Genomic DNA, 13,854 nt, shown 5'->3' with positions numbered 1-13,854 from the left:
AATGAACTTAACCAAGGAGGCAAAAGACATTTACACTGAAGACAGCAAAATATTGCCGAAAAAATTAAAGATGACACAAACAGAAAGACATCCCTTGTTCATGGACTGCAGGACTTAATATTGTTAAGATGTCAAGACTACTCAATGTGACTTACAGAGTCAATGCAATCTCTATCAAATCCCAATGAAGTTCTTTGTAGAAATAGAGAAATCTATCCTAAATTCATATGCAATCTCAAGGGGCGCCAAAAAGCCAAAACAATTTTGAAAAAGAAGAGCAAAGTTAGAGGCCTCACACTTTCTGATTTCAAAACTTACTACAAAGCCACAATAATCAAAACAATGTGGTACTGGCATAAACACAGACATGCTGACCAATGGAATAGAATAGAGATCCCAAAATAAACCCTCACACATATGGTCAAATGATTTTACACAAGGGTGCCAACACCCTTCAATGGGGAAAGGACAGTCTTTTTTGCAGATGGTGCTAAGAAAACTGGATGTCCACGTGCAAAATAATGAAATTGGATCTTTATCTTATACTATATCAAAAGTTAATTCAAAAATGAATCAAAGACCTAAACCTAAATATATAAACTCTTAAGAAACATAGGGAAAAAGCTTCATGACATTGGATTTGGCAATGATTTTTTGAATATGATCCAAAAAGCACAGGCAACAAAGCAAAAAAATAGATAAATTGGACTACATCAGAATTTAAAACTTTTGTGCATAAAGAGATTATCATGGAATAGGAGAAAATATTTGCACATCATATTCTGAATGAGATTAATATCCAGAATATATATGGAACTTTTATAACTCAACAACAAAAATTTAAAATGGGCAAAGGACTTGAAAAAGGCAAAGGACTTCTTCTCCAAAGATCTACAAATGGCCAGTAAGCACAAGATAAGATGCTCAACGTCACTAATCATTAGGAAAATGCAAATCATAACTACAAGGAGATACCATTCAACACCTGCTACAATGCTATCATTAAAAATCAAATGAAAAAGAAAGTAAGAAGTGGAGAGCATGTGGGAAAATAGGAGCTCTCCCACCTGTGCATTGCCGGTGGGAATGTTATATGGTACAGGCGCTGTGAAAAATGGTATGGCAGTTCCTCAAAAAAAATTAAACATGGAATTGTCATATAATCCAGAATTTCACTACTAGGTATATACCCCAAAGAACTGCAGAGAATCAAATATATTTGTACGTATCTTTGTACATAGCAGTGTTACGTACACAATAGCCAACAGGGGAAACAACCCAAGTGACCTTCCACAGATGAATGGATAAACAAAATGCAATAAACATATAAATTGGAATATTATTCAGCCTTTAAAAGGAAGGAAATTCTGACACATCCTACAACATGGATGAACCTTGGTAAAAATAAGCCCATCACAAAAAGACAAATTTTGTGTGATTTTACATATATGAGGTACCTAGGGTAGTAAATTTACAGAGACGGAACGTAGCATGGTGCTTGCCAGGAACTAGGGGAGAGTGGAATGGAAAGTTATTGTTTAATGGGTAAAATGTTTCAGTTTGGAAAGATGAAAACTTCTGGAGGTGAATGGTGTTGATGGTTGCACAACAATGTAAATGTACTTACTGCCACAGAAATGTACACTTAAAAATGGTTAAAATGATCATTTTTATGTTTATATATGTATATAAATCCATCAAAAAGGAATATAGGGAGATTAAATAGTAAAAGTACTTGAATAATACAGAAGAAAATAAATAAAAAGAAATAAGGAAACAAAACACAGGACAAGGAAAATACAAATAGTCTACCTATCAGTAGCTAAGCACTGGAAGCAAAAATTAACAGATGGCAAGTGTGAGAAGAAAATACACTCCTAGAGAGCATAAACAACATACATTGTAAACATTCTCTCTATTTCACAGTGAAAAAGACTTTTCATGAAAACAGAAATTCTCTGAAAATTCACACAGACGGCTCACTGTTGCCTTTAATATTATTCCTGCCATTGCTCTGGGAGCCTATCTAACCTATACTATATGAAAACTATGGGTAAGGAAAGGATGTTACACCAAAGAGTCGTGAGGGAGTCATAAACCAGCCCAAGGGGAGACTGAAAACTTCACAATAATCTCTAAGATGAAACTTTAATTGCACCTTTGAGAGTCTCAACAATACATCCCTCCCCTTCGTTTACCTGCTCCCCCTTTTTGGAAATCTCCTCATAAGGTTCATACCCCCATTTCTTTCAGCTACTCTATAGGAAAAGTAACCAATATATAAAACTCACCTGTTGAATTTTCTCTACTGGGTGAGATAAGTGAAATATCTGGGTGCCTGGGGGTGATTGAGGTCTCTTTTATAGCCCTTGATGAAAATATCACTATGTCTAATGAGCTCACGCCTCAAGGACTCGTTACAGGGCTGTGCTTCTTTTCACTGCTTATCATATTGCCCAACAGATATACCCTGTGCTATAACCGTTTCTTTTGAGCACTTTAGGAAGGGAGAAAAGAGAGTTTCAGCAGTTTAACTTTGTGTGTCATAGGTGTCTCAGGGTCAGGCCCCTGGACAGTGATTCCATTTAAAGGAAAGAGAACCATCAATGAGAAGATACAGACTCACTGTTTATTCCCAGCTTTGTACACACTCAGCCCTACTATGAAGGGTAAGTAACTGTCTCTCTGTCTAGGCATCACTGCATTATTTCTATGACATCTGCAAATGGATGCTAGCTCTGGTGGAATATCATTTTAATAATAGTATAGTTTTGCAAACTTTTGTGGGTTTTATGTTTCTGAACATTTGGTTTCACCAGTGTCTCCAGTAACATGTAATAATAAGTTATGTTATATGAACTGTTGACTCCAGTGCCCCACTACTCAGATCTCCCTCAGCTTATAATCCCTGAAACTGTCTTGCCTACTGATTCACACAGGAATGCCTCATTATACATAAATTTGATAAATTACGTAACTTGGTATTAGAAAACTATTTACCGTTGTGCTCAGTAGCTCATTTTCTACAATGCCTCCAATTAAATAGAATTTATTCCCACTTATCACATAAGTAATATAATACTTTTTCTTTCATAATTTACTTTCCGTATCTTGATTGTTAACACTGCTATGTTTTAGTGTCTTCTTCCTTTCTATCAGACCAAGCTGTACGTGTTTTTTTTATATAGTTTTATTTTATTTTATGTTATTTTTACATCCGTCTTTGAGTGTCAGAATATAAGGGGAGGTCAGTAACACAAATCTAAGCAACCAAAGAGAGCTGCTCATAGCTTTCCTACGCGATACATTAGAACGGAGTGACTTTTTAACCTAGTGTTTTAGGTTCACTTAAATTTATTGTTTCTTATTTCAGTTTTTAAATTATTATGCTACAAAATTTTTATCCTTGTTACTTTGTAATCATATTTGTTGGCAGTATTATTATTAACAACAACAGCTATGAATTTTTCCAGGTCTAGTATATTCCAGGAACTATACTAGGTATATGTATTCAACAGTTTTTTCACAAGAGCCCTGAAAAATATGTGTTAATTTACCCAAAAGCACGCAGTATTTGAACCCAAATCATTATGACATTATCATTTATCTTCCTTTAAGTACAGTGATATAACAGGACGACTCAGTTAAATATTACTGGATTGAGTCAATCAGTTGTGAACCTGATCCCACTGTGGTATGCCAGATTGCCAAACCAAACAGATTGCCAGAGTGGATGTTCTCTTCTGTCCTCACCAATCCATGTGCTTTCCACCTAAAATAACGTTCTCAGTCCTCCCTAAAAAGGCCCATTTTTCTTTCTAGGTTATATGTGTAGCTGCTTCACTCCACTACTGGACCATGCAAACAAAGAATTTACATTGATCTTCTGTGTCCAGGACAGATATGAAAAACGTTTGGGAGGGAAAATCAAGAGGATTTGTGATTGATTGCATATGCGAGGTGATAGAATTAGAAACTGCCTTGAATGACTCTCAAATTTCTGGCAATAACTTTAGCAAATGCTAAATAAGTTGTTGAATTCACCAAGAAACAAATACAAAAGGGAGAGGGAGCTCTGATGAAGAGAAAGATAGAATAAGAAGTACTAAGCAGAATGGTGATTAAATATAAAAGAAGATAAATGTCTAGGGAGGCTTATATTTAGAATGGACACTCAAACATGACAGGGATATGAGGCAAAGTGGGATTAGTGGGCCATGGGTTCAAATGTGGCCTTGCTACAAGTTTGGTGAGAAGATGAGTACATTGATACATTGATAACAATGAGTGCATTGATAACAATCTAAATCTACACTAGGGAGTTGATTAAATCTATAGAAAACAATGCAGCCATTGAATTGATGAGGTAGAGCTAAAATTTTGGCAAAACCATATTAAGTTAAAAAACAGGTTATATAACTGCATATTTTGAAAATCCCATTTTAATTTTTAAGAAGAAATGCAATTAATTCCCCAAAGAGTTAAAACTTGTTTTCTCTGGGAAATGGAATTTTTTTTATGTTTCTATATTTTCCATGTCTTAATTATTTTTTAAAGTATTTTTACTTTGGAAATAAATTTTATTTTGGTAAATTTTGAACATTATACCATTAATAAACAGCTCAGAGTACACAATGGACATTCACCGCTCTAGAGTATCTGAGAAGTCAAGTACTTTCAAGTACTTTCTACTTGGGGAGAAATGTCAAAAAAAATATTTGTTCCACTCCTAATTCTTTTGTATGTTTGTTTGTTTGCTTGTTTTTTTGAAGTTTATTGGGGTGACAATTCTTAGTGAAATTACATAGATTTCAGGTGTACAATTCTGTATTACATCATCTATAAATCCCATTGTGTGTTCACCACCCAGAGTCAGTTCTCCTTCCATCACCATATATTTGATCCCCCTTACCCTCATCTCCCATTCCCCTCACCCATTACCCTCTGGTAACCGCTAAACTATTGTCTGTGTCTATGAGTTTTTCTTTCTCATTTGTTTGTCTTGTTCTTTTGTTGTTTTTGGTTTATATACCACATATCAGTGAAATCATATGGTTCTCTGCTTTTTTGTCTGACTTATTTCGCTTACCATTATACTCTCAAGATCCATCCATGTTGTCACAAATGGTCCTATTTCATCTTTTCTTACCGCTGAATAGTATTCCATTGTGCATATATACCACAACTTCTTTTTTTATATATAGTTTTATTTTATTTTATTTTATTTTTACATCCCTCACACAACTTCTTTATCCATTCATCTATCAAACAACATTTGGGATATTTCCATGGCTGGCCACCGTAAACAAAGCTGCAATGAACATTGGAGCACACGTATCTTTATGTATAAATGTTTTCAATTTTGGGGGGTATATACCCAGGAGAGGGTTGCTGGGTCATATGGTAATTCTATTCTTAATTTTTTGAGGAACCTCCACACTGCCTTCCATAATGGCTGCACCAGTCTGCATTCCAACCAACAGTGTATGAGGGTTCATTTTTCTCCACAGCCTCTCCAACACTTGTTACTATTTGTCTTGTTGATGATAGCCGTTCTGACTGGGGTGAGGAGATATCTCATTGTGGTTTTTATTTGCATTACTCTGATGATTAGTGATGTTGAGCATTTTTTCATATGTCTATTTGCCATTTGTATGTTCTCTTTGGAGAAATGTCTCTTCAGGTCGTATGCCCATTTTTCAATTGAGTTGTATGTTTTTTTATGGTTGACTTGCATGAGTTCCTTGTATATTTTAGATATTAGCCCCTTATCAGAGGCACTGTTTGCAAAAATTTTCTCCCATTAGTTGGCTGCCTCTTTATTTTGTCTGCGGTTTCTTTTGCTGTGCAGAAGCTTTCAGTTTCATATAGTCCCATTCATTTATTTTAGCTTTTACTTCCCCTCCCTTTGGAGTCAATTCATAAAATGCTCTTTGAACCCAAGGTCCATAAGTTTAGTACCTATGTTTTCTTCTATGCAGTTTATTGTGTCAGGTCTTATACTTAAATCTTTAATCCATTTTGAATTAATTTTGGTACATGGTGACAGATAGCAGTCCAGTTTCATTCTTCTGCATGTGGCTATCCAATTGTGCCAGCACCATTTATTGAAGAGGCTGTCTTTCTTCCATTGTATGTTTTTAGCTTCTTTGTCAAAAATTACCTGTCCATATTTATGTGGTTTTATTTCTGGGTTCTCAATTCTATTCCATTGGTCTATGTGTCTGTTTTTCTGCCAATACCATGCTGTTTTGATCATAGTTGCCCTGTAGTACAAGCTAAAGTCAAGGAGTGTGATACCTCCAGTTTTGTTCTTTTTTTCTTAAAATTGCTTTGGCTGTTCGGGGTCTTTTGTTGTTCCAAACAAATCTGATGATTTTCTGTTCTACTTCTTTAAAAAATGTCATTAGGATTTTGATGGGGATTGCATTAAATCTGTATATTGCTTTGGGTAATATGGCCATTTTAACTATGTTGATTCTTCCAATCCATGAGAACGGAATGTATTTCCATTCTTTGTGTCTGCTTCAATTTCTTTGAAAAATGTCTCGTAGTTTTCAGTATATAGGTTTTTCACATCCTTGGTTAAATTTATTCCTAGGTATCTTATTATTTTTGCTGCAATTGCAAAATGAATTGTTTTTTTTATTTCTTTTTCATATTTCATTGTTATTATATAGGAATGCAATGGACTTTTGTACGTTGATTTTGTAGCCAGCAACTTTACTGTATTCATTGATTGTTTCTAACAGCTTTTTGGTGGAGTCCTTGGGGTTTTCTGTATATAGCATCATGTCATCTGCAAAGAGTGACAATTTAACTTCTTCATTCCCAATTTGGATGCCTTTCATTTCTTTCTTTTGCCTGATTGCTCTGGCAAGGACTTCCAACACTATGTTGAAAAGCGGAGGTGATAATGCACAGCTGTCGTGTTCCTGAACATAGAGCAAAGGGCTTCAGTTTTTCACCATTAATTATGAGATTAGCTGAGGGTTTGTCATATTCGGCCATTATTATGTTAAGGTATTTTCCTTATGTTCTTAATCTCCAGAAATTCTATTTGGTTCTTTTTTAAAATTTCAATCTCTTTCGTAAAATGCTATGTTGTTCTTTGATTATGTTTCTGAGTTCATTAAACTGCCTTTCTGTATTTTCTTGCATCTCGTTGAGTTTTTTAAGAACTGCAATCTTGAATTCTCTGTAACTTAAGTCACATATTTCCATCTCTTTAAGTTCCTTTTCAGGAGATTTTTCACTTTCTTTCTGAGCTATCTTGTTGCCTTGGTTATTCATGGCAATTACTGATTTATTATTTCTCTTCCTAGACATCTACAGGAGTGGCTTCTGCAACAGGTTAATAGGAAGAGGTCTTCCTTTTGTTTTCCAGTACTTGTTGGTAGAATGTTTTATTTTATCTCCGACTGCAGCCTTTTCTTTCCACTCTCAAACAGTAGTGCTATGTTTTCTCTGCTCTATTCCAGCTTCTTACACAGAGGGGGGATTCCCTGGGAGATGGACTTCTCCTCTGTTAACAGTTCGCCTGGGTCATAGGGTGCCGCGTCTCTGTGGGGATGCAGAGAGCTTTTGAAGTTCCAAAGCTCTTTCTGCACCAGATTCAGAGCCTGAATGTTTCAGCAGTTCTGTTTACTCCTGCAGGGATCCGCCCAGATAGGTGGGGCCAGGGGCGGGGTGAGTTGTGAGAGGTGGCCCAGAGCAATGGCGGCGACCACCACCACAGCCAGTCCTGCTTCCACAGCTCCCTCCCCTTTGCCGGAACTAGTTGGGCTGTGAATCTGTGTCTGCGGTCCACAGTTCTCAGAACAGCAAATATTCTGTTCTTTTGATCTGACACGGCTACTGTTCTGTTTCTAGCACGGGGCAGGTGGGCGCGGGGTGAGCTCTGGGAGGATAGGGAAGGGGCAACTGGTCTCAGTGCCTAAGCTTCTGTTCTCTGATGGGCAGTGAGGGCTTAACCACCATTTTCAGCCTTCTTCCCTCAGTCTTTTCTCCAAGGTCTCTGCAGTGAGCGTTAGGTTGAGCTGTGTTATGTGATGTCCCCTCAACCCTGTGGGCCTTAAGCAGAGCCCTAGCAGTCCGAGTTCTTCCCTCTCCTGCAGCTGCGGTAGTTCCGGGATGCAGCGAGCTCGGACAACTGAGCTAGGTCTGCGTCCTGCGCCTGCGCGGCTCCGACTCCACACTTCTCCCTTCCCCCTTCCCGGCTCGTGTGATTCGCCCACCTTTCGGTGAATTCAGTAGTGGGCCTTTTTGTCTTGCCTGTCTACTGTGCAGGGAGTCCTTTGTGGAGTTATAGTTTTTCCATTTGTTGTAAATTCCCAGGGAGATTTACAGAGGCTCAACTTACGCTGCCATTTTGATGACGTCCCACTCCTAATTCTTGGTTAAAAAAATTAATTTAGACTAAAAGCTGTTCTATCAGAAATAATTAACTATGAGTGGGAAAAAGAAATACAAACTGATAACCACTTTGCTATCTTTCATAAAATGCATTGCTTCTGAATTTCCAAAATTTCTAAGGGAAGAGAGGATTTCTTGAACCTAACCCATTGATAAGGAATATCCATACATCCAAAGATATTACTATATTTAAAATATTGATGGTAGCCCACCTGATCAAATATCTTGAACTTTAAACAAAAAAAATTTTAGGACATAAGGGAACTTTAGAAATAAACCTGGACCAGTAGTTTTAGGAAGGTTGATAGGAAAATATTCAAGTTTTTATAGTGTTGTCTCAACTCCTAATTCAGTCAATATGAGAAAGATCTTTCTGGTCTTGGCATATCCTAAGGTAACTTCTCTATTGGTTATTTACTTTAGGTAAAAGCAAGATGATGAATTGACAAGTTATGGTGTTTAGGCTTAATTCCCTGCCTAAAATGAAGGCATGTGTTATATACTCGTATGTGTTGATGGGAGGTGAACTGACTCTGGGTCATAAACACACAATGCAATATATAAATGATATGTTATAGAAATGCACACTTGAAACCTATATTATTTTACTAACAAATGACATCTGAATAAATTTAATAAAAAAGATTTGTATTAAAATATAGCTAACACAAAATATTATATTACATATATTTGATTCCCTTTTCCCTCTTCTACGATTCCCCTCCTCTCCTTACCCCATGGTAACCACTAAACTGTTATCTGTCTGTGAGTATCACTAGCAAAACAATAGTCATCTCAGAGATAAGAATTAAAAGTTATGTAATGCAACGCCCATTTTGTATTTAAGAAACTAAAATTTAGAGATGTTACTATTTTAATATGGTCAGATTTGATGTCAACATTATCTTTCATGATATCTATCCAGGTGGCTTTACGTGCTATTTTTTCAGGTAGTTTTTTTCTAGCAAACATAATGGTTTTACTCATGAAATTGACACACAATGGTATTAGAGAGAATGAATCAACAGGTTAGGTTGATTCAAATAATTTGAATCAACTGTCAAATAATTTTTAAGTGATATCAAAAGTCCCACATTTTTCCTGCTGCAGAATCACAGGATCTAAGAAGACAACTGCCTAAAAGCAGTTGTATTAGGTGATTGCTCATGGAGAACTTAGGAAATGAACTTACCCATTCATCTATATATAGACACACAAGGTGTGACCACAAAATATGGTGAATGTTTAAATTCTTAAAGTTTTATTATAGTAAAAGACACATTACATTAATTCCCCACTAAATACTTCCCCTCACTTCGAACACACTTATCCCATTGTTCTTGCCAATTTTCAAAGCAGTTCTGGAAGTCCTCTGTCGTGAATGTCTTTAGTCATGCTGTTGTGGCTGCCCCAATGTCCTAAATTGATTCAAAACGTTTACGTTTTATGGTTATTTTTGAGTTTGGCGAAGACCCAGAAGTTGCACGGTGACAGATCCGGTAAATAAGGTGGATAAGGACACACTGTAATGTTTTTATTTGACAGAAATTGCCATACCAGAAATGATGTGTGACACAGAGCGCTGTCATCATGGAAAATGAAGTGAAGACACAAAAGAGGACTTCTAGAACTGCTTCAGAAAGTGGCGAGAATGATGGGATGAGTGTTCAAAGCAAGGGTGTGTATTTTGAGGGGAATTAATGGCAGTGTGTCTCTTACAGTAACAAATTGTTTTAATGTAAGCATTCACTGTATTCTTTTATCACACCTCATAGATTAGAGAAACACTTCTATATACAAGGATCACGTGTATCCCAGTCACCGCTATGACACTGCTGTTTCACATAGCAATAACCCAAGCCTACTCTCAAAAAGATGTTTGCCAAGAGAGAGCTAATGCAGTGTATTTAGTCTAAAGGAAAAGAAAAAGAGAATTATACAACGTAATGTCAGTTTACATTGCATTCTCCTGCCTGAGGTAAGCAAGTGAGGTAGGGATCTATTTTGGTCATTGCTATATCCCCAGTAGCTAAAAAAAAATACCTAGCAAATAGTAAACATTCAATAAATGTTAATTTAATAATGAACAATCAACAAATGTCAGTTTCTTGTTTGGACAAAGCAAATGAAGTCCCTGTGCTACTCCAGGGATATTCAGTAATTATGGGCCTTTTCACAGCTCACAGACCCATGGAAATCGCCAGCAACTCCAGCACCATCACTGGCTTCATCCTCTTGGGCTTCCCTGGCCACAGGGAGGGGCAGGTCCTCCTCTTTGTGCTCTTCTCTATTGTCTACCTCCTGACCCTGATGGGCAATGGTTCCATCATCTGTGCTGTGCGCTGGGATCAGAGACTCCACACACCCATGTACGTCCTGCTCGCCAACTTCTCCTTCCTGGAGATCTGCTATGTCACCTCCACTGTCCCCAACATGTTGGCCAACTTGCTGTCTGATACCAAGGTCATCTCCTTCTCTGGGTGCTTTCTCCAGTTCTACTTCTTCTTCTCCTTGGGTTCCACAGAATGCTTTTTCTTGGCTATTATGGCATTTGATCGATACCTTGCCATCTGCCGGCCTCTACATTATCCCAATCTCATAGTCAGCTGCTGGGTACTTGGTTTCCTCTGGTTCCCAGTCCCTATCATCATCATTTCCCAGATGTCCTTCTGTGGATCTAGGATTATTGACCACTTCCTGTGTGACCCCGGTCCTCTGTTAGCCCTCACCTGTTCTAGAGTCCCAATAATGGAGTCGTATTGGACAATCATGAGTTCTATGCTCTTATTTATTCCTTTCCTCTGCATCATGGTGTCCTATGCTCTTGTCCTAAGAGCTGTGTTTAGGGTCCCTTCAGCAGCTGGCCGAAGAAAGGCTTTCTCCACCTGTGGGTCCCATCTGGCTGTGGTTTCACTCTTCTACAGTTCAGTGACAGTCATGTATCTGAGCCCAACATCTGAGCATGAAGCTGGAATGCAGAAGCTTGTGACTCTGTTTTATTCTGTGGGAACCCCATTCATTAATCCTTTGATCTATAGTCTAAGGAACAAAGATATGAAACAGGCCCTGCAGAAGATTCTGGGAATATAAAAATCAGAACCTTCATCACAAAAATATTTTTAGGCAACTGACCTATCTTCAGACTTTTTCAGTTAAAAAAAAAATAAGTATATAACTAGTACCACTCTGAGAATTGCTCTTAGTGCAAGAAAGGACTCAGAGACTTTATCCAACTCTCTTACTTTGTAAATGAAGAAGGTTGGAAATTTTGGAGAATGGAAATTTGAATGATTTGCTCTGGTCAAACTTTATAATTGCACCCAAAAAAATCTACTTTTTAAAGAACTGCTGTTTCAATCATAAAGAGATAAATAATAAATTATAAGAAAGTATTGGGGTTTTTTGCCACGCAGATGAGCATGCCATCAAATACTTTTTCATCTGAAGAGGGGAAATATATAGATCCATTACTGATGAAGACGTAAATAGGTACAACTTATCTTAGGTCAAATTGGAAACAACTTATGAAAATTTAAAATGCCCATATTTATTAACCCAATAGTTTCACTCATTCCTAGATACTTAGTCTACACACATGTTATCTATAAAAATTTCCATTGCAGTATTGTTTGTAATAGCAAATTATTAGAAACAATTTAAATGACAATTGAGACCTGTTTAAATAAATTATATGTCCATGCAAAAAATACAATGTAGCATTTTTAAAATGAGGGAGTTTTAGATGTATAGATATGGAACCATCTCCAAGTTATACTGTTGAGTGAATAAATCATGTATAGTATGTAAGCTGTCATTTATATATAAAACTATAAATTTGTGTGTGTGTTTAAAAAAAATAGACTATATTTCAAAGGATAGATAAGAAACCTAACAGTTGTTGCAGTTGGGAAGAGAGGGCAGGGTGTCTTGGATACAAGAGAATGAAAAAGATTTTTTTTCATTGTGTACTCTTTGGTATCTTTAATACAAAATTCTATAGTAGTTAAAGAAGGAGAATGAGAATGAGGAGAAGAAGGAGGAGGAGAAGAAGAAGAAAAAGGAGGTGGAGGAGGAGGAGGAAGAGGAGGAGGAAGAGAAGGAGAAGGAGAAGAATCTCTAATGTTTTTTGTTTTTGTTTTTGTTTTTTGTATTAGTTTCAGGTGCACAAGACCAGGTAATACTTAGACATTCATCATTTATATCCCTCACACTGTGGACCCCCCCTCCCCCATCCTCCCTTCCACTATCCCTCCGACATTGCACCGAGCCATCACATTATATATATAAAATTATAGTTGGCATTCATTATTGTTCAGCTTCAGGTGAACAGTACATTGATCAAGCATCTACATCTTCCCTGAGGTGGTCTCCCAAATGGGACCTGTGTCCATCAGATACCCTACAAAATCTTTACAACATTATTGATTACGTTCCCCAAATTATTTTTCAAAAACCCTGAGGCCATTTTGTGGTTACCGACTGTTTTCTAATCCCCTCACCTTTCCCCTTATCCCCACACCCCCCAGCCCATCTAGCAACCCTCAGTTTTTCCTCTTTGTCCCCAGAACTGTTTCTGATTAGTTCATTCACTTATTCTTTTCTTTAGATTCCGCATATAAGTGAGATCATATGGTACTTGTCTTTCTCTTTCTGGCTTATTTCGCTTAACATAATGTTCTCTAGATCCATCCATGTTGTTGCAAATGGTAAGATTTCTTTTTTCTTTATGGCTGCATGATACTCCATTGTATAAATGTACCACAACTTCTTCATCCAGTCATCTACCGATGGGCATTTCGGTTCTTTCCATGTCTTGGCTATTGTATATAGTGCTGCAGTAAAATAAACATAGGAGTGCATACAGATTTTTCAATTGGAGTTTTGGATTTCTCCGGATAGATGCCTAGGAGTGGAATTACTGGATCATAGGGCAGTTCCATTTTCAGATTTCTGAGATACCTCCATACTGTTTTCCACAGAAGCTGCACCAATCTACAATCCCACCAACAGTGCACAAAGGTTCCCTTTTCTCCACATCCACGCCAGCACTTGTTGTTTGTTGATTTATTGATGATAGCCATTTTGACTGGGGTAAGGTGGTATCTCATTGTGGTTTTTATTTGCATTTCTCTGATGGTTAGTGAGGTTGAGCATTTCTTCATATGTCTGTTTGCCATCTGTATGTCCTTTTTAGAAAAATGTCTCTTCATGTCCTCTGCCCATTTTTTAATTGGGTTGTTTGTTTTTTTGGAGTTGAGTTGAGTGAGTTTTTTATAGATTTGTGATATTAACCCCTTATCAGATATATCATTGGCAAATATCTTTTCCCATTCAGTAGGATCCCTTTTTGTTTTATTGATGGTTTCCTTTGCTGTGAAAAAACTTTTTAGTTTGATGTAATCCCACGTGTTTATTTTTTCTCTTACTTCCCTCACATGA

At 37.1% G+C, this 13,854-nt stretch overlaps 1 protein-coding gene across 1 annotated transcript; it reads left to right on the top strand.

Annotated features, from left to right (window-relative positions):
- Positions 1-10,578: 10,578 nt before the first annotated feature.
- Positions 10,579-11,505, top strand: LOC308497194 (olfactory receptor 11G2-like; the record flags this gene model as incomplete). The annotated part of the gene is made up of 1 exon (XM_081047554.1): positions 10,579-11,505. The coding sequence occupies one exon, from the start codon at positions 10,579-10,581 to the stop codon at positions 11,503-11,505; it is 927 nt and encodes a 308-aa protein (XP_080903680.1).
- Between the last annotated feature and the right edge of the window lie 2,349 nt (positions 11,506-13,854).

Source organism: Rhinolophus hipposideros (genome assembly GCF_964194185.1).
Source record: "Rhinolophus hipposideros genome assembly, chromosome: 5".
Taxonomy (NCBI): domain Eukaryota; kingdom Metazoa; phylum Chordata; class Mammalia; order Chiroptera; family Rhinolophidae; genus Rhinolophus; species Rhinolophus hipposideros.
The sequence above is the reverse complement of the archived record's forward strand: the minus strand, read 5'-3'. Positions and strand labels throughout refer to the sequence as shown.